Source organism: Anolis sagrei, chromosome 5 (assembly GCF_037176765.1).
Source record: "Anolis sagrei isolate rAnoSag1 chromosome 5, rAnoSag1.mat, whole genome shotgun sequence".
Classification (NCBI taxonomy): Eukaryota; Metazoa; Chordata; class Lepidosauria; order Squamata; family Dactyloidae; genus Anolis; species Anolis sagrei.
The window spans coordinates 174,560,733-174,581,835 of NC_090025.1; the positions used below are offsets into that span (position 1 = coordinate 174,560,733).

The 21,103-nt window shown below is 38.4% G+C and overlaps 1 protein-coding gene across 6 annotated transcripts in view; it reads left to right on the forward strand.

The window, feature by feature from the left end:
- Positions 1–21,103, forward strand: part of DGKI (diacylglycerol kinase iota) — a 303,622-nt gene that overhangs the window by 250,819 nt on the left and 31,700 nt on the right. For 5 of the 6 annotated variants that reach the window (XR_010910056.1, XM_060776823.2, XM_067469251.1 and 2 more), the window contains one exon: positions 18,442–18,467. Coding sequence is in view for 5 of the 6 variants with exons in the window: in XM_060776823.2 (XP_060632806.2) it covers positions 18,442–18,467 (26 nt within the window). In the remaining variant the exon portion in view is untranslated. Of the gene's footprint in view, positions 1–15,500; positions 15,699–18,441; positions 18,468–21,103 lie in introns of those variants that run through there. The other variant, XM_067469253.1, reaches the window with a different exon arrangement.

Below are 21,103 nucleotides of genomic sequence, written 5' to 3' on the forward strand. Positions count from 1 at the left end.
ACGATTAAAACTTGTGCGCCAGCTGCAAGAAAAGTCTGGAAAGTCTGACTTGGCAATGGTGGTCCATGCTCTTGTTACATCCCAAATAGACTACTGCAATGCACTCTACATGGGGCTGCCTTTGAAGACTGCCCAGAAGCTTCAACTATCCCAAGAGTCGGCAGCCAGGTTGCTCACCGGAGTGACGTACAGGGAACATACAACTCCTTTGTTACACCAACTCCACTGGTTACCGATCAGCTTCTGAGCACAATTCAAAGTGCTGGTTTTAACCTTTAAAGCCCTAAACGGTTCTGGCCCAGACTACCTGTCCGAACGTATCTCCTGCCAAGAACCATCACGAAGTTTAAGATCTTCAGGAGAGGCCCTGCTCTCTATCCCACCACTATTGCAAACACGGTTGATGGGGACGAGAAACAGAGCCTTCTCAGCAATGCCCCCCCCCCACCTATGGAACGCCCTCCCTAGAGATATCAGATTGGCCACCTCCCTTTTGTCTTTTAGAAGGAAAATCAAGACCTGTTATGGGACCAAGTGTTTGATCAGTGAGCAGCAAGTGGAAGAAGATCACACAACTTATGGCAATGGACTGGTTTTTGGATTTTGATTTTAACGGATGTGTCTTTATTTTTTTAATTGTTGTTTTAATTTTTAATATTTTGATTGTACTGTGGTTGTTTTTATTATGCTAGCATCGTATGATGCTTTTGTTAGTCTGTCCTGAGTCCCCCCTCGGGGGGGGGGGGAGGGGGAGAAGGGCAGGGTATAAATATAGGAAATAAATAAATAAAAATAAATAAGTCCTTGTAACTGCAAAGCAGAGATTGAGTGTAGGATAATTAAATGTAGAATTTGGCATTATATCTTGCTAGATATTTGCTCTATCTAGATTAGCATCTAAAATGAATGGCAATAGCTCTTTAGAAGGCTCATCTACACTGAGCAGTTTAGCCTAGTGTAAACATGCCTGGAGCAGCCATGAATCTGGCATGTTTATGCAAAATCTGGGCCTTGTATAGATCGCCCAAGAGCACATCCATCCAGTTGAGATGGCTTGTATCTTAGCTCTTTTATGCTGACATCGCCAGAAGTATTCATGATTGCCAGGAGCTTAAATGGAGCTTCATAGCCAGCTAGTGGCAGATGTTGACAGAGCCACTATTTGCTCCCCCCTTTCCTGTTCTAATGAGTACAGACAAAGGGTGATGGTACCAGTGTCCATCCTGAACAGTGTATCTTGCCAAATCTGACTTGACCCTACTGCCCTGACTACATTGAAGCCATAGAATATGCTGGAGTTTCCAGCACATTCCAGGGTATCCCCTGACTTTGCCCCAAGTGGAAAAGTCTATTTAAAGCAAAACAACAACAGCAACAACAACAACAAAACAAGCCTCTGATACTCACCAGAAGTCACTATTTGTCATGAAGATAGCTAGCCTTCTATTCAGGGTGAGTGGGTTTTTTGCAAGCGTAGACAGGCCCGAAGTCCCAGACATGGACCAAACTAAAATGTAACACAGACACAATGCAAGCTGTGATTGGAATAACATATACCACATCTTGTAAACTTCAAATACAATTAAAATAAGAAGCATAAATAAATATGTGGCCTTAGTTCATGTTAACTCACTTGGAGTTGAAGCAAAAATCTTAGCTGAGGCCAGTGTAGCTAAGTTACGACTAAAGGGCAGGGACCATAGTTTGATGGGCGATTGAGAGAGAGAGAACAACTGAGGTTCAAAGCCATGGTCCATCAAAATTGTACAGTGTGCTGTACTCAGGAGACAAATTGACCTGGTCAGTTCCTTATGTTGCTTATTTTAGCCAATTGGCACCCAGAGTTGACAAACTGGAGCAAAGTTCATATATTCAACAAAGAGGTGGCTACATTTGCTGAATGTCAATGTTGTCTATGTATCTTGGAAGTTTTTGCCTTTGAAGCACTCACTGGTCGATCATGACCTTTCTTGGATGGTATGTGTAGAGCAGATCACAGCTCCAAGTCACCTGTCTGGGGGCAATATGGAGCACCTGAGTCACCAATCGATACTGCAGTGCTTTCAAATTCTAGCCTGAGGCCACAAGTGACTCTAGTTACAGTGAAAAGAAAATGAAAAGGACAAATCCAAAAAGAAATGACTTTTTTTTGCTTGTCACTGATCTTTAGTGTTCATGATGTGCTGATCCTGACAGCATTCCATAGAAACTTGAATAATAGTAGATTTCACCTCAGGTTTTGTAATGAACTTAGAAAGAGAGTAGGTCATTCTAGGGGTGCGGGGAAAAACAGCTTTAGTGCATTTCCAGCAGATTTATCCATATTCTATATCATAAATTCAATTTATGATCACACATTCATATATTTGTGAATGTGTGTTCCATTTAATTCACCTCCAAACACTATATTTGATTACGATTTTAGACAAAACTGCATATGAAAACTCGATTTTAAAAATGAATCCAAATATGCATTTGTCAATGGCAGAAACATGTGCACAAGCATTTCTTTATAGGTAAAAATGTTTACAATCTGTTTACAATCTGCTTTGAAAATGAATTATAACATAGTTTGAAAAGGAAATTGAAGGACTTTTTTAAGAGTTTGAGTTTTGCTCATGTTTACCTCCCTAAGCATTGCAGGTTAAAAAAATAGTTAGTGATCAGTGGACCAAAAAAAATCAATTTGAGAACACAGAGTAAAAAAAGATTATTTAATCCTCGCCCTAAATTATCTTGCTTTTTTTGGTTTTTGTACATATGGTAAAGATGCCAGGAACCCAGGAAATTGTGCTTATTTCACGCATGATAACATTTATATTTAATATGACTATATTTAATGAACTCAGGGTGGCAGGCTAATTTCTCCCTCCAACTCTGTGAAATGAGTTTGGCTGGAAAAATTCCACTTTGGGGATAAGTGAGGATCTTAAACAAGTCCTCCCTGATCCTAGTTAGATGTTTAGTCCAAGGACTGTCCAAGTATAGTCGATGCAACTTCCAACTATTCAGCCACACAGTGCTAAGAAAGGGTGAGAATTACAGTCCAAAATCATCTGATGGGCTGAGCTTTGCCCAATTCTCTGCCAGCCAGTGCCTAATGGACAGATTAATTTGTTTGGTGGACTAAATGTTTCCAGGAAAAAGGTTGTACCAGCCCCTAAGTGGTTAAATTTGTGAGGTTTTGTTACCTTAAGAACCTGGTCAATTTTTGTAAAAGTCACATTTAGATGATGATGAACATTTTGATCTTGAATAAATAAGAGTTTTTCTGACTTACACATTTCTGGCAAGATTGAGAATCTAGGGATTATTTTTGTGTATATGTTTGTGTGCTGGAAATCCAACCAAGTCAGTTTCAGCAATCAGAATATCTCACTTTTAATTTGCTCTACTTCTCACCAGTGTTTTTGAACCATGGGGAATATATGAAGAGGTTTGGCTAGCAGTGAGCAGCCATATGGTTCCTTTGCTACTTGCTGAATTCTTTGCCATCTCATTTTGCAGTGTGCCAGTATGGTGATGCGGATGGACACTATTTTGTACAAGTTATAGGTATAGAGTGAGGTTTTGTACTTCGCTGTCGAAAGCAGGAGGCAGGCTAATGTGTGCATCACCTAGCAATGCAACTTTTGCAAAGAGAGACCATGTGATATAGCCATTTGAATGTTTGATTACAACTCTGTGGAGGCCAGGATTCAAATTCCCACTCAGTCACAGAAACTCGCTGTGTGATCTTGGGCAAGTAATACATTACTTTTAGATTGATTTTAACTTTTGATGTTCAATAATCCCAAAAGTTTTAAAGGATTATTGAACCTCTAATACTTGTTTAGCTCCGGTTTTTAACTATTTGTATCTATATTTTAAATATGATGTGAGCTGTCTTGGGTCTGTCCTGGAGAATGATGGCATAGAAATTTCCATAAAAATAAATAAATAATAACTAATACTTTCTCAGCTGCAGAAGGAGAAGGTAAACCCTCTTTGGACAACTCTTAGCAAGGAAAACCACATGATAGATTTGCCATAAGTAGGAAATGATTTGAAGGCGCACAGTAACAACAATAAAAGTCAACCAAGCCCCTTGCCCTACTTTTGATAAAAGTTGCACCAGGATTTGGGGGGTGAGATATATATATATATATATATATATATATATATATATACACACACACACACACACACACACACACTACCATTCTCCAAGTTGTTTGTTAGCATGGCAAGTGGACACTTCTTCTTCGGGATTCTGGATATAGTAATCCAAAAGAAACATTTCAGAACTCTGTGCTGTACTCTATTTCATCATGTTCCCCTGCTGTCCCAAGAAAACAATAAGTGACAAAACCAAGGTATGAAACACTTCCAACAGACATTTTCTCAGATTCCTATGCAAATGGAAGATTTCTCTGACAAAAGCTTGGCACCTGTTTCCCCGGTAGCCCCTTGCTGTGGGGGACAGACTCAAAAAGAATTGGAATAAAAGCTGCTGCTTCTGATGAGAAAAACATTTTTCTGGCCCTATCCATACATGGTGAAAATACAACATGCTGCGACTCTGAAAGGCTGGCTTGCCCCCACTCTTCTGTTCCCGTTTTGAGTGAATAATTGTATAATTCAAATTCCCTAGGGTGGAAACAAGATTGCTCTTTCCCCTTTCTCTCAACCTTGGAAAGGGAAACTCTTAATTATGTTTTTGTAGCATCTTTGCACCTGATGCATCACGGAGGAATTTTGCCCTGCTGACAAATTGTTCTGGCAGGTAGTGACACACAGAATTGCACCCACCTGCCAAGAGCTTACAAATTGGCATCTCCCAAACAAGCTCGCTGTTGACTAGCTCTGCCTCCCCTCCCCTCTTTGCCCTGCTTGCCAGCCAACCCGCTTCCCTCCCTCAAAGCCGTCTCTGAAATGAAGTATCTGAACATCCAAGTTCTTAGCCCTTTCTCTGGGACTTATTTCTAGAAACATTGTGAATGTGCTTGATTGGCTAACAGCTTTTGCTGTTTTGCTGTAATTCCAATTTTAAAATCTCATCCAGTATTGCCAATCAGGGAGACCATAAGAGCCACAATCACTCTTTTTCTCCAGCACCCTTCTTCCTTAGTGACTCCCAAAAGCTCCATAATACGCATTTCCTAGGTATTAAGATGCATATTGCAGTAGTGCAGGAAGAAATATATTGACCATCATGACAAATAGCAATTGATGCATAGACTACAAAAAAAGAAAAAAAAGAAGAAAAAAAGATAATGCTCTGTATCCTATTGTTCCACTAGAGCACAATAATTGAATCTGTGAGTTTTACCTGTGTGTTGATGCAGGTAACTACCATATATACTTGGGTATAAGCCGACCTGAATGTAAACCGAGGTGCCTAATTTTGCCACAAAAAACTGGGAAAACTTATTGACTCGAGTATAAGCCCAGGGAGAAACATGCATATATAGAAACATATTTAGAGATCTACAGGGCTTGCAAAGGTCAGTGATCACTTCCAAGGAACAAAAATGCACATATAAAGTTAATAGATTTAGATAGACAGAAATCGGGCTTACAAAAGGTTTCAGGGGAAATGCATATATATGATTAATATGCATATAGATATACGTATACATATAACATGGCTTGCAAAGATTTCTAGGGGGGAAATCTATATATTATTTACAAGCTTTGGGGCATGAATTTGCCCAAGGAAGAACAACATTCCCTTCCCTCCATTTAATTAACAACAACAACAATAACAGATCTTATAGATTTCAAGAGTATCTCTTTTTCTTCCCCTCCCACTCATCTTTTTCTTCTTTCTGACTAGCAATCACTCTCCCCCCTCTTTCCCTTTTCAAAACAGTCCCTTCTACTCTTAGAAAAATAAGTGTCCAAAATGAGCAACTCCAGCCTGTTAAGAATGTTAAGGGAGGAGAGAGAAATTCATCATATACTGCAAGCAATGGCTCAGAGCCGACGAAGACTTTTTCAGCTGAAAAAAGGGCTGAAAAACTCAGCTTATCTTCAAGTATATTTGGTAACTAATAAGAATAGAATTTTTTCCCCAAAATTTTATTCATTTTTTTAAAATATATATATTTAACTTAAAAAGTCAAGCAACAAAATAGAAATGTTAATAACACTTACATAGGACATGAGATATATTTTAATGATTTTGAAATGCAAATTAATTTCTTTCTAATGATATTTCTGTTTTTAGTAAACTTTCCAAGTGAACCCATGGATTAGCAGAATAGGTCTTTTTCCTGTTTAGTTTGATTTACATAAGAAATAAATGAGAATCATGTTTCCTACAAAAGGGGTGTCGCTTCCCACACAAACCTCAGGGTTCTGAATGTGAAATTTAAAATGTTTTCAAAAAGAATTTGAACACTTTTAGATTTCAAAATATATTGATAGAATAAACATGCCTTTTCTGTATCCTATTGCTTGTTCCCAAGGATATACATTTTCTCCCTTCCTTTCTGGCCAAGTTCATTGCCTTGACTACAGGAGAAGTGTTTTTTTTAAGGAATCCTGTTCCTTCCATCTTTCCTTTCCTTATTCCATCCAACCTTCTACCTTACTCTTTTCTGTTTCCTTTTCTCCTGATATAATTTGAAGAAAATATTAGTTCAAAATATTCATTTGGATAAAATATATATTTAAAGCCAATGCATAGGCTTGGGAAATTGTTCAAACTCTATTTTACACATGTGTAAATATTTCAACTAAAAATAATGTCCTTGTTGAACAGCATGTTAAAAAAGTACATTCTATAATTTCACGAACAAATGTTGGAAATTTTGGAAAGAAAAAGGCACATTTTACCACATGTGGTGGACATGCAACAAAGTAAAAAACTACTGGGAACAGATTCAGGTATATCTCGAAAAAATGTTAAACACAAACTTCAAAACAAACGCCATAAATGTAACTTTTGAACATGCTAGATGAAGAACTAGAAAGGAAATTCAGAAGAAACATTGTTTTGTATGACAGTGGCAGCCCAAATAGTATATGCTAGATATTGCAAAACCTCAGTGGTACCCACCCCCTAGAACAGGGGTCCTCAAACTTTTTAAACAGAGGGCCAGGTCACAGTCCCTCAAACTGTTGGAGGGCCAGATTATGATTTTTTTTAAAAAAGAATGAATTCCTATGCACACTGCACATATCTTATTTGTAGTGCAAAAAACCCACTTAAAAACAATACAATAATTAAAATGCACAACAATTTAAACAAATATAAACTTATTAGTATTTCAATGGGAAGTGTGGGCCTGCCTTTGGCTGATGAGATAGGATTGTTGTTATTATTGTTGTGCGCTTTCGAGTCGTTTCAGACTTAGGTTGACCCTGAGCGAGGGCCAGGTAAATGACCTTGGAGGGCCATATCCGGCCCCCGGGCCTTAGTTTGAGGACCCTTGCCCAAGAAGAATGGGAAAATTACATTACAGATTTGCTAATAATTGACAAAATAATTTTACCTTTGAGATGAGAAGTATTAGAGAACTTAGTTAATGAATGGTAACAAGTGATTCAGCATCTCAATGTAAAATTCAACTAAAAATGTACATAGGACAAGGAGGAAGTGGATACTAATTTAGAGCACATGATGATTGTATATGTACTATTCAAATAGAAGACTGTGATCTCTTAAAGAAAAGACATTAACTGAGAAATGATTATGGAACATGAATAGCTGGAAAATATTGCACTGTATGCAGCAAACGCCTACAAATATATGTATATTTCAATAAATAAACAATTTTTTTAAAAGTACATTCTAGATGGAGTAGCCATGGCTTCAGGGAAAAGGAAGGATTACACAAAAAAGTACCTGAAATTGAAATTAATTTCTTGAATACTTTGAAAGGAGAGCCTCTCATTCTTGAGTAAACTTTGTGATTTAAAATTATTCTCAGTTATCAGTGCAACAAGACACACTTTATCAATGCTATTGTTTCTTAGGTAGGATGGCTACTTTGCATCTCTGTGAAAAGAGGAAATCCATCACCAAAAAAGACATTTCCACATAATTTTCATTCAATAATGTTTAGGTATAGACAGGCATGTAGCCGAGGGGGGGGGGGGGGGGCTTGAGGGACTTCAGCCTCCCCCGAAATTCTCATGGTGGTCCGTGAGAAGGCCTTACTGGTACATTATTTCAACTGTTATATTTATTCATATCATGATCTGATCACCATGCTCAATATATCCCATATGCATGGGGGTATTGGGGTAATGATACAAAAGGTTTGCTTTAGGGTCACCATGAGCTGAAAATAAATTGCAATCAGAAAACAAAACACATTTTTATTTCAAAATAATTACAGTAATTTAAATAAAACACAATTGACTCTAATGGATAAGACCGTGACCAGGTAACCTGCATGCCATTGCCTACATAGTCTGCTGCCCAACTGCTAATTGTACATCAGTAACTTCAAGTTCTTAATCTGTAAATGGGACTTAGCCTTGAAATAGGGGATAAAGTAGGAAACCTAGCCATCTGTACTTGTGCATTCTCACTTTCTGATTTTCTGGTTGCAGAAACCCATGGAGTTATAATCAGCAACTGAAAACAAATTCACTGGCATGCAGCATGTTGATACATCTCAATGTGTATTCACCTGGATCAATCTGAAAGCCAGTTGATAAATTCATCACAGATGGTTAAGATTTCCTTAGGCCATCTTACATCAAGCTGAAGACTGCAAGTTTCCTTTTTTCATTCCTAGGGAGAAAGGGGTTATCATCTATGTAGAAAACTAACACAACAGCAGGAGGAGTTCAGCCTAACCTCATTCACCCTATGCTTTCCTGCTTTTAACATTTAGAGAAGCTTTTTGTGTGAGAGAAACAGAACACCTATGTATGCTTAGTTCCCCCTCCCATTAGCAATTCAGAATCAAAGAGTACAGATGAAGCTTTTAATATAAACGGTTTGATGATTCATCCAGAACATGCTTAGGTTTGGACTATAATAAATGTATTCTTTGTAATTTTCCTGCAGCAGAATTCAATATAGTGTGTGTTTTGCTTATTTATACCTAATTCCAGAGCTTGGAAAATTCAGTGTTTACACTACAGGCAGCCCCCAAATTACAAACAAGATGGATTCTGTAGGTTTGTTCTTAGGTTGAATTTATATGTATGTTGGAAAAGGTAGAATCTTTAAGTGTAACCCCAGCCAAAATATATCTTTTCAAGTTTTGGATAGCATAGGGAAGGGTTAATACCCCTATGGGGTTTGTTTTGCTGTCTGTGTCCTTGTTCAGAAGATTTCACCTCACTTTCTGTCCTTGTGATGATTGGATTTTGAAAAATTTTGAGAAAGGATTGTTGAGAAAGCTTCAGTGGAGACATCTTTTCCCCATAATAACTCTTTCAGGCGTGAATTTCCCTTCGTAGGTGTAAATTTATCTAACTTTCTGCTGTCTCTTCCCTGTTCTTAACTATGAGTCATTTGTAACTCAGGGACTGCCTGTACTTTTGGATCACAATTTCTTGAATCTCTCTGTTAATATGGCAGTAAGTCATAGTAGTTCTGGGCTTCTAGAACACATAGTTTTTAAAAAACTTAACACTTTTCTGAAGTCTATTATTTGCATCTAATTGTTTTCCTCATCATTGGCTATAGTTTCATAAGACCTCCTCTAGGTGGCAATAGAACATTAAGGATACTTGCGTGTAGAGTAAGTTTTATAACTTGGCTGAAACTTCGTGCAGAAAAATAAAACTTAATGAGATAAGAAAAAGGTAATGGCCAAAAGAAAATACTGAATCAATGGCAAACCAAAAAGGGTGGGAGAAGAAACAATAGAACTACTATATTTTCTTTTTAAGATTCCACATCAGTCTGTTGTTGAATTTTCATATCCTATAAACAAATACTCCATGATCCATGAGTTATTAGTTTATTACTGCTGTTTTAGATGCTCAACTGAGAGAAATTAAGCAAGTCAAGCCTAGTGCCCATAGGTGGTATCCCCACCATTTGCTCCAGCCTGTGTCAGGCAACCTAGGAAAGGCATAGCTGTCTAGATATTGTTGGCCTACAACTCCCACCATTAACTAGCATAACATAATGGTAATGAATGCTAGGAATTGCAGTTGAGCAAAATCTGGAGAATTGTAGTTTTCCTACCTGTAATCAAGAAGCTGACACCTAGGTTCCCAATAACCAGCTGTTGCTACTGAATATGTTCACCAGGACTCACAAACCTTGCCCATTATCATAGAACAGGATCCACTAATGTGCACCTTAAAAAGATCTAAATTGGAATAAGAGGAGTCTTTTAATTTTGCCTTCAATTTGCAGTTTAGAGCAGGTGATAGGCAACCTGGTTTAGTCCTACAGCTCCCATGAGGCTAAGCTACCATAGCTAATGTTGCAGACTTAATTTTTGGTCACAAACATCTGGTTTTTCTACTACTAATTACATCACACTTCATGGATTCAAAAAGAGAGGTTCAGCATTTATCATGGATACTTGTATTTTTGAACTGTGATTGGTTGAATCTATGGATGTCAAACCCATGGATACACTTCATTATCAGGGATCTCAGCCACCATCTTCACATATTCTGAAGATTAGGGAAGAATATTTTAAAAAATTGAAAATGCTTTAAAAGTATTCTTTAGTTTTGGGATACCACGATGAAGAGAATTCTGGACTGAGGAGAGTCTTTGCAGCTTGTGAACAACTCTGTGCAAAATTTGCACCAAGTTCTTTTTGCAATGGAAGCATAATTTTCTGCATAGAAAAGAACATTTTTTTTACAAAAGTATTATTTTCTGCATGAGCTATGCTTTTTAATGCATGGAAATGCCTTTTTTGTATTAAAAATATGAATTTTGCTCAGACCAGGATTACATCTCTATTCCAGATGTTGTTGGCCTACAACTGGTGCATTCTTTATTATTGGCCTGACTGACTAAAGTGGTGAGAACTGCAATCCTAGAATGAGGCAGAAAGGAGCCGTGACCACCTAGTGACCCTTAACACAGTTCGGTACCAGAGGATGGCTACCCTTACCTTCTCCACTCATCATCCATGTTGCAGTGGTTTCTGGCTGTGGCATGGGTCCTATTGATTGGCCTTCACCTACAGGGATGCCTGTCAGAGGGCTAGGAAGACAAGAGAGGGGGAAGAGATGGAGGCATCTCCCCTTCTTCTCATCCTTGATCACTCTGTTGTCCTTGCTGGTATCATTGCATTATTATTAATAATAATTTTATTATTATTATTATTATTATTATTATTAAACTTTATTTGTATCTCGCTAGCATCTCCCGAAGGACTCGATGAGGCTTACAAAGGCCAAGGCCTCAACACAACAGCAGCAAACAATAACAATACAACACAAAGCAAAATTAAAACATAAGCAATGACAAAACATTACACTATTACACATTTAAAACCAGGGCCAGGCCAATGATGGGTACAGGTTAAAAAGTGCTGGATGTGATGGTGGTATGTTGGAATTCTGGGCAAGTGCAATGTGCAGAGAGTCTTAACTCTAATCAAGTGCTTCTGGGACATAGTGCTGGGGGTTATCCTATTCTGGAAAGGCACATCGGAATAGCCAGGTCTTCACGTTCTTCCTAAAGACTGCCAACTTGGGTGCTAGTCTAATGTCTTTAGGGAGGGTGTGATGACTGACTTGTGGGCCTTATGTATTGGCAAGAGATGGGAGGGGATGGTAAGTGCCATCCTGTATCCTAAGGCCACCTAAGTCCAGAGAACACAGGATAGCAGTGAAAACAGTTGCAGCCAGTAACATCTTGGAACTGTCCCAATTGTTTACACAGGGAGATTTTTAAAATTCTGGGCCAGAATTTGGAGCATCCTCTGACTTTGTTCAATATAGGTCAAGTCTACATTATGATGGCCTTGCCCTATATTGCTCTGAATCAGCTCAGTGTTGCATTTGCCTACTATGGAGCTGATATGGGCCCGTTCTGCAGTAAATAAATAAATAAACTTTATTTGTAACCCACCCTATCTCCCCAAGCAGGCTCAGTAAGTGGTCAGTGTAGAGGTTCCCAAATATGATCATTGTCATTTTGTAAAATTTAAAGTAGTTTGCAAAAACAGAACAATGTTTTTACAGATTGTGCAGTTTTCTTTTGTTTCAGAGACTAACAGATATTATTTTCAACAGGAGAATGAGTGGAATAAAAGAAATGTGTGTGCATAAGTAGTAATTAAATGTGAAATCACTCTCAAATCACTCCTGCCTCTCTTAAGAAAGGTGCTGTCCATATGTATCCTGAGAAAACAATTCTCTTTTAAAGATTGAAATATCTTTCAGAACAGTTGAAGTACAAGTGAACTCATGAGAACAAAAGAGAAGGGAATAGGTTCAGGACTTCTTTTGTTGGCCAGCTAACTGGTAGAAGATACTCTTTCAGAGGAAGGTAGCCAATATGTGTAAAATGCTTCACTTGATCTGTAAAGAAGAGAAAGGCCATAAAACTCCACGGAGGTACTATAAAAGTATTGTTATTTGACACTTTAAATTCTTAAAGGCTTTGCTTTAAAATACTCTGAATGTTAGAGGGCTTCAGTTACAGGTCTATTGGTAAAAATAGCTACTTCACTTCAGCCTGCCTGTTCTCTAGAGCCTTTTGTCTTTATGAATAATGTACCCAGTTGCAGGAATTTTGCTTAGAATGTGCCTGGAGGAGGTTAGTTGAATTTCCATGAAGCCTCAAATCCCATAGTCTGAGCTCTATACTGCAAATCTCTTCCCTTGTTTTCTTCAATGCAAATGCATTCTTTTCTTCCTCACCCAGCCCACCTCCTGCCAAATAAAAGGATATATATATATATATATATATATATATATATTAAAAAAACCATTGGAAAGGTCTGGTTAGTTAATTATTTGTTTTGGTGTGGGAGCTGTTTTGGTCAGATTGATAGTCAGTGGGCCTTTAAAAGAATAGGTCTCTAGGAACTCACCTGAGTGCTACCAAATCTAGAATGTAAGGTTCTCATTTTGAGACCTGGGGCACATTCACAGTGACCAAATAATTCAGGATGAACGTGGCAGAAGTGGAAATGAATTGAACATGCACCTGATCACACATAAAGTTCTGGGACAAGGCCGAAGCCTAGGTGTACTTATGCACTAGAGTAGTGATTCTCAACCTGTGGGTCCCCAGGTGTTTTGGCCTACAACTCCCATAAATCCCAGCCAGTTCAGTTGAAACATTTACACCTAGCTCCAACAGACAAGATTTCTTTGTCCCACCCTGGTCATTTCACAGATATATAAACCCAATCTTCCTAGTTCCAACAGACCTCACAACCTCTGAGGATGCTTGCCATAGATGCAGGCGAAACGTCAGAAGAGAGTGCCTCTAGAACATGGCCATATAACCTGAAAAAACCTACAACAACCTAGTTTACCAGCTGTTAGGATTTCTGGGAGTTGAAAGCCAAAACATCTGAGGACCCACAGGTTGAGAAACACTGCACTAGAGAGACCGGCCCTGACCTGGCATATGTAGTATCTCTAGTATCATGGCTGTAGAGGATTCATTTTACACCCCAATTCCCTATTCAGAGTATTCTCTGATTTTGCTGATCTTAGTTTAAGGCCTCACATTCCCATACCTGCATGTGTTTCCCTTGTTCATTTAAACACTACTTTAAAAAAAAAAAGCTGAATTCAAATTAAGCAGTCAAGGTAGATATACCCTACTGTAATATTAATGCAATTTGGCACTACTTTAACTGCCCTATCCCAATGCTATGGAACCCCAGGCTTTGCAGTTTGCTGAAGCACCAGCATTCCTTGGTAGAGACTGCTAAAAGACCGTGTAAAACTACCATGGGTTGATAGCACTGAACTGTGTGGAAAGACATTGGCTAAAATAGCCTGAACTGGAATTGGAGGCAGGCTGCCAATGGTCATAAAACCCACAGTGAGAAAAAAAAAGCTTTACAAACCTCTACATTCTTCTCTGAAGGTTTCTAAACTCTTTGATTCACTTGTTTTGCATGACCACGAGAAAGATATTTCCTAGCTTAAGAAAACTTTTTAAATTTTGAGATAGCACGGGCCTAACAGCTTATACTGGCAGCCGATCCAGCCACACATGCTATTTTGTTGCAATATCCACAATGGAAAAATATTCTGTATTACTTCTTTCCTGGTAAAAAAAATGGTTTTCTCTGACAGTAAAGAAAACCTGTCGGAAAGAATAATAGAGTAGCAAGGCTTTCACATAATTTTCAACAGGCTTGAACATCCCAAAGGATTCCTGAGAAAAAAAGAATATTTTTGTGTTGTATTTCCCTTACACTGAGTGTTTGGAGGATTTTTCTGTACAGAGCAACACTTGGCTTCTTTATATAGTGTTTACTGTGCTAGAATGTTTGTGTGTATGTGTGTGTACAGAAAATGTGTGGGGAGTCCACAACCAATACAAAAGGCCAGAAAAGAAATATTTGTAATCTACCATAGCAGGGAGAAAACTACAGTAATTTATCTTTGACTCAAGGGCAAAATAATCAAGGGTTTCCATCCATACAATGGAATACCTTTTCTTACCCTGAGGGGAGTGGATTGCCTCTGCGGTCTCTTAAATCTCCCTTTATCGAGTGTAATGGAACTACATTGAACCGTTGCATTGAACAGGGAGAAATTTAATAGGCCAGAAGGACAAAAATTGAAAGGCAGAAACCCCAGTCTCTCTGTGGAAGGCAAAAAGACTTCCATGGTCACTGGGCTTTATGCCACCCACAGTTTTCTTTAATATGATTTTGTTATTTTTATACTTCAAAAATGTGTACAGTGTGCCTACACCCTACAGTGGACTTCGGGGTAATCTTCATAAAAATTATTCAGTATACTAAAACAGATACAAATATATTACTGTAAAACCGATAGTCTTAAAAGAGTTAAAGAACACCTGTTTGTATCTATGTATCTTCATATGCCTTATTTATGTAATTTGTTTGAAGAAATAAAACATATTTGACCTGATGCTGAAAAGGATAGTGTTGGCAAACTTGGCAAACATCCTGTTGGGTTGACCTCCAAAATCAAGTTGTCACTAATGAAAAGAGCCTCCATTTGGAAGACAAAACGTGTCCTTCAGAGAAGGCCCAGAGATAATGTGGTGACCTTAATGCTTGAGATAGGATGATATGAAAGGTGATCCTCTCTTGGATATTTAGACCTTTTTTCACTTTTGCAGTTTGAAATCTCTCAGCAACAAATTACTTCCAAGTTTTTGCTTAGCCTCACAGGTGGTCACCATAATAGCAAGACAGTAAATATTATAATTTTCTTAGTAGCAGTTTTAATAGCAGCTGATTTTCTCCCCTGCTACTTTTAGTCTTTTCAGATTTAGAGCTAATTACTTTTATGTGTCAAACTGTGATAGATGGGTTGCTGAGAAGTGTTTTTAAAAGATGCTAAAGAAAAGGATGTCTTGTCACAGCAAAGTGTATAATTGCTTGCTGTTCCTTTCTGAATTTCAGCAATTTGAAATGTCAGTAGCAAACTTCCTGTCTAACCACTGGATGACTACAGGGGGTGCTGAACTGTAGGAAGGTGTAGGCAGCAGACCAGAAGGAATGGCAGCAGAAGCTTGGCAGATATCAGCATATTAATCTTGGTTGATTGATGCCCATCCACCCATCCACAGAAAATAGTCCCTTTAAAGGTGGGCTATGAGAGCAGCAAGTACAGGGAGAAAGGGTGGATTTTTATTGCCTAAAACTGGAGTAGGAGCCATACAGCTTTGGACCCAATTGACCTCAGAATGGTTTTACCCCCCTAGAGCAAATCATTTCTCCATATATTTAACCCACTTACTCAAATTGAAGGATTGTGCCTCTGTGTGGCATGGTTTTCCTCTAAATCTGGTTGTGAAATTTCAGATGACTTTCTGGTCATTTCTGTTCTAATTTTAATGGCCTTGTACTACTACCCTAGAGTCATTTGGGAAAAGACCAATGGTTCACAGATTTCCAGAGTGTGCATTCTTCCATACATAGGAAGGTGCTATATGCCAGGTGGGACAGTTTAATTCCTCCATGCCAGTATTGTCTGTTATTTTCCCCAGAGTCTCCCCAGAATATATTTTCAGTCATCTATTGCCTGATGATTTTGCTTGGATAGGCTAGGGACTGACATTCTGGGATATTCTGCATGCAAGTGATGAATGAGCATTGCTGGACAAATATTTCCCCTGTTTTTGTTGATGTCCCTCATGCAATCTTCCTCTCCCTCTCCCCAACAGCAGCTGCTAAAATGTCAAACTTGATGGACTTCTAGGTTATCGTGTCACCTTTGGCCTGATCCACAAAAGCAATTATTTTGTTAGTTTCCCACTCTGCCCTGAGATAGATGAAGCTAGAGGCTGACTTTTCAACTGCATGATGGGATTGAAAGACTTTAGAAGGAGATGGGGATCACAACCCATTGATTCCCAGGTTTTCTGCAGGGCAGAAGGCAGGAGCCAGTTTATTATTGTGTGACTTGCCTAGGTCCAGAAAATTATTTCTTGGCTTTGAAAATAATTCAGTGGTTTTGGTTGCATATAGACAACAGTGTTCATTTCTTGCAGAAACCCCCCCAATGATTTTGCCATTTTATATAAAGGATACCATTTTGTTTGTTATTGTACATCATGGGACTTCAGCATCCACAGAAACATGCAGTTTCTCAAGTCACACCTGACATACACACACACACAAAGCATCCACAGATTTGGGTCTCTTTGAGCATTCTGGAGTGCAACTCAAGTAGACACCAAGGACCCACTGTATAGGAGATGAATATTTTTGCTACTGAATGCAAAATTACTTGCAAGGGAGGATGAGCTGTCCCTAGACACCCCCCCCCCTCCCCAAGCAGAGCAGACTTATGCCTAGGCTACCTTTATTAATTTGGTGGCAAAAAGGGGGGAAGAAAATATACTGCAAAAGGTTAGCTGATGCTAATTCAATGACATAAGTTGCTATATACCTTCTCACACCTTTTCTTCATGCCATTATCAATCCAGGGCGATGTTAAGTGTCCCAAAGGTTAATGTTTCATTCCCAGGACCCTCACTATGTAAAGAAATGTTTTTAAAATGCTCAAAGTGAGAGATCAATATAAATTCATTTTGGTTTGGGAGGATTCAGGAAACCTATTCTTTTTTCTAAGTCAAATATTCTACTGTTGAAGGGCTCTAGAGGCAGAACATGCATTTTTATTTTTCAAATTAGATAGTAACTTTAAAACACCACCATTTGAACTAGCTGGCTGACGATAAAACATTTGAACTCCTTCTATATACTCATTTATAATGCTAGAAATTTTACCTAAAAAAATCAACCCTCAAAACCTGGGTCAACTTATTCATGGGTCAGTGTAAGTACTATACCCTAACTCTTATCAAAAAAGGAGCCATCCCCTTCTCAGGGCAGAGTGGCAAAATGAATAGCTTAGTGTAGTGGTTCTCAACCTGTGGGTCCCCAGATGTTCTGGCCTTCAACTCCCAGAAATCCTAACTGCTGGTAAACTGTTTGAGATTTCTGGGAGTTGTAGGCCAAAACACCTGGGGACCCACAGGTTGGGAACCACTTGCTTACTGCACCATAAGGTAAAGGTTTTCCCCTGACATTATGTCTAGTTGTGCCTGACTCTGGTCATTGGTGCTCATCTACTTTTCTAAGCTGAAGAGCTGGCATTGTCCATAGACATCTCCAAGGTCATGTGGCCAGCATGACTGCCTAGAGCGCCGTTACCTTCCTGCCAGAGCAGTACCTATTGATCTACTCACATTTGCATGTTTTCAAACTGCTAGGTTGTCAGAAGCTGGGGTTAGCAACGGGAACTGACCCCTTTCCCCGGATTTGAACTGCTGACCTTTTGGTCAGCAAGTTCAGCAGCTCGACAGTTTAGCCCACTGTGCCACCAGGGCCTCCTATAGTACATCATAGAAGAACCTAAAATAAGCACAAATTTCTTCTGCACTCTCTACCAGAGTGCCATTTCTTGCCTTTTTGAATGCCAGGGCAGGAAAATGAGAGGGTGCAGAGTCAACTTACTCATAGATCATATTGAAATCCATAATTTTGGCCTCAAAACCTGCCCTCAACCCATATATGAGATCGACTTGTCCATAAAAATATACAAAAAACACTTCTCCAAATCACAGCAGCCACAGTGGCCTTTGTTCTACAAAGTTCAATTGTATGTAAACCCAGAAGTGACTGTGAAATTGGGGGTTAGGTTTATTAACAACTAAAGCTCATCATCACGAAATCCATGGAAGTTTTGGCATGATTTGAATGCTCCTCTACAAAATTCCCCTTCAGAAATTCCAACAAGCACATTCAAGTCTATTTGTTTTGTTTTTTTCATCATTGAACAAAACCAGAACAAAATGAACAGTAAGTCTGATAGTTCTTTACTCTTTGCTTTCAGATCTCCTGTTTCTTCAGAAGATCAAGGTAAGAATCCAATTTATTATTCTTTATCTGGTAAAAAGAGGTGGGAGAAATGAACTGTGGAAAGCATAGTTACAAAGCTCAGATTTTAGAGAGACAAAAGAAGCATCTTATATGCAGACCTATATATTTTCTCTATGATTCCATTCAAATATATATTTGTTCAGTTCGGTTGTTCACCATCGTGCCTGTGCTTCACTCCTATTATAAATCTAACCCAATAAACTATGAATTTTGTTTGGGCAAATTGAAAAAGATGAGATTTAAATATGGAAAAGAAATTCACTTGGGTCACATTTCTTCTGTGAAAATATCTATTTTGCACCTCTTGAGACAGGCAACAGAACAAAGCATATCTTGCCTAAGAAAATATACATTTCCGATGACTGCAATGCAGTTTGATGAAGGCAATTGTGTTAAGCATGTATAAAGAAAAAAATGTGTGTATTTGGAAAGTGCACGTAAATGGGGAATTGTGTCCAATGCACAAGGGATGGAATGCTTACTGTTTGCCAATCACACATAAAAACAGTGCATTTCACATGATCTTTATTTAAAAACACAATATGAATCCCATGTCCAAATGCAAACAAGGTCAGAAACAAATTATCACTTAATATAATCAAGTCCTATCTTAGCTAGGAATTATGAGACTTTACAGTGACAACATTTGGAGTCATAAGGTGCATAACCTTGGTTAGCAGGACAAAAGATAGTGGTTAAAATATATACATAAATATAAAATAAAATGAGACTTTAACTTTTCTCCGACATGAAAACTTCTGGGGCAGGGGGAAAACAATGGTGATCATGGTGCATCATCATAAATAGAAGAATGAAATATGTAACCTAGTTGTGTCTGTTCTTACATTGTCTAACCCAACACTCTCATGAATGATGAACTACATCTGGTACTCAACAGCTGCAGTAATCTGCAGCATGCTGTTTTAGGAAAATACGTCTTAGTTAATCAGCAGCTTTCCAAGAATTCCTATCAATTTTTTGTGACTCGGGCAGAGACAGCAAATGCATGTTTATTCAAAAATAAAACCCACTGAGGCCCCATCTACACTACTATATAAAATCCAGAGTATCTACTTTGAACTAGATTTTATGGCAGTGTAGACTCATATCACCCAGTTCAAAACAGATAATGTGGATTATTTGATAATCTAGATTTCATGGCAGTATAGAAGGGGACTGAGTCTCATGCTACTGACTTTCAGGAAAATGAGCTAAGCAATTAAGATAATATTTAACACAAAGGCCTAGGATTTGATTTGGATCCTTTATGCAAATATACTGTGAGATCGTTTTTGTATTACTAGACCTTTAAAAAAGTTTTTTCTCTAAGATTTTGTGGTGATGTCGTGTCAAAGTCCTGAACTACTACTAATTAAAGTTCTTCAAAAAATTAACATTCTGTTACACATACAGATGCAATAAAGGGAATAACTTGCACAGATTTAGGTAAAAACATTTTTTAAAATGAGGTAAAATGGCAATTAGTGATTTCAGTAATCCTGGAGATTTTTCCTCTTTGACGTTTCATGGTGGCAGTCACTTCCCCCATGAAAAGTCTGTGGTCATGAGACTCTGCCCACAGATGACAAGTCATATAATTGCTAATGGGATGCTTACAGATTTTTCTATCACACACAAAAACAGTGTTTCAGCAATGGAAGAATCCATAGTAACACAATTCAAATTCTGCTCCAAATAATCCATTTCTGTGAAGCTTTGCAGATGGATTCTGACAGAATAGTGACGAGATGGGCAAGTGTCATGTGATGGGACCCGTTCGTAATAAAAAACGGAGTATTTCCTAATGCGATACGGTCCCTTGCATCTGGGATGCAGAGATGGGTGGTAGTGGTGGAGGAGATAGGCATCTCCCAGTAAGAGTTCTGTTTCTCTCCATGTTTTGTTCGTTCATTATTGAAATTTCTAGCATTGTGGTGAACCATGACTTGAGGTGAACATTTAGAAATAGAATTTAGGCTTTGAAAGAAAAGGAAGACAAAGAGAGCAGTGCAGTAGAGTAGTTTGAGTATTGCGCTCTGACTCTGGAGATGGGATTGAAACCCCACTCAACTATGGAAACCCACTGGATAAACTTGGTCAAGTCATACTCTCTCAGCCTCAGAAGAAGGCAAGGACAAATTTCCTTTTTAAAATTATTTAATTTAATTTATTTATTTATTGTAGTTTTACCCCACTCTATCTCAACCCCAAAGGGGACTCAGAGTGGCTTCCAAACTGACAATAATTCAATGCCACAATAAACATACAAATACAATATACAAATACAAATATTGGCAAGAAACCACCATGAAAGTCTCACTTATGGATCACCATAAGCCAGAAACAACTTGAAAACAAGTTGACAATGAACGTTCATATGTAGAAATACTATTTGTGAATTATTTTCAATGTCTCAGTCTTTACAGTGCTAGATATTTAGGGACAGGATAGAAATGTCATATGGAGCAGAATTCTTATTTGAGTAGGGCAATCCGTACATTTTGACTCCATGTACCTACCCCCGCCCCCCCCCCCCCCCCGATTTGTATGCCGAATTACTTGGTTTTCCAGCTGTCAAAAGAACAAAATTGTCCTTTAAGCCTGTTATACGTAAT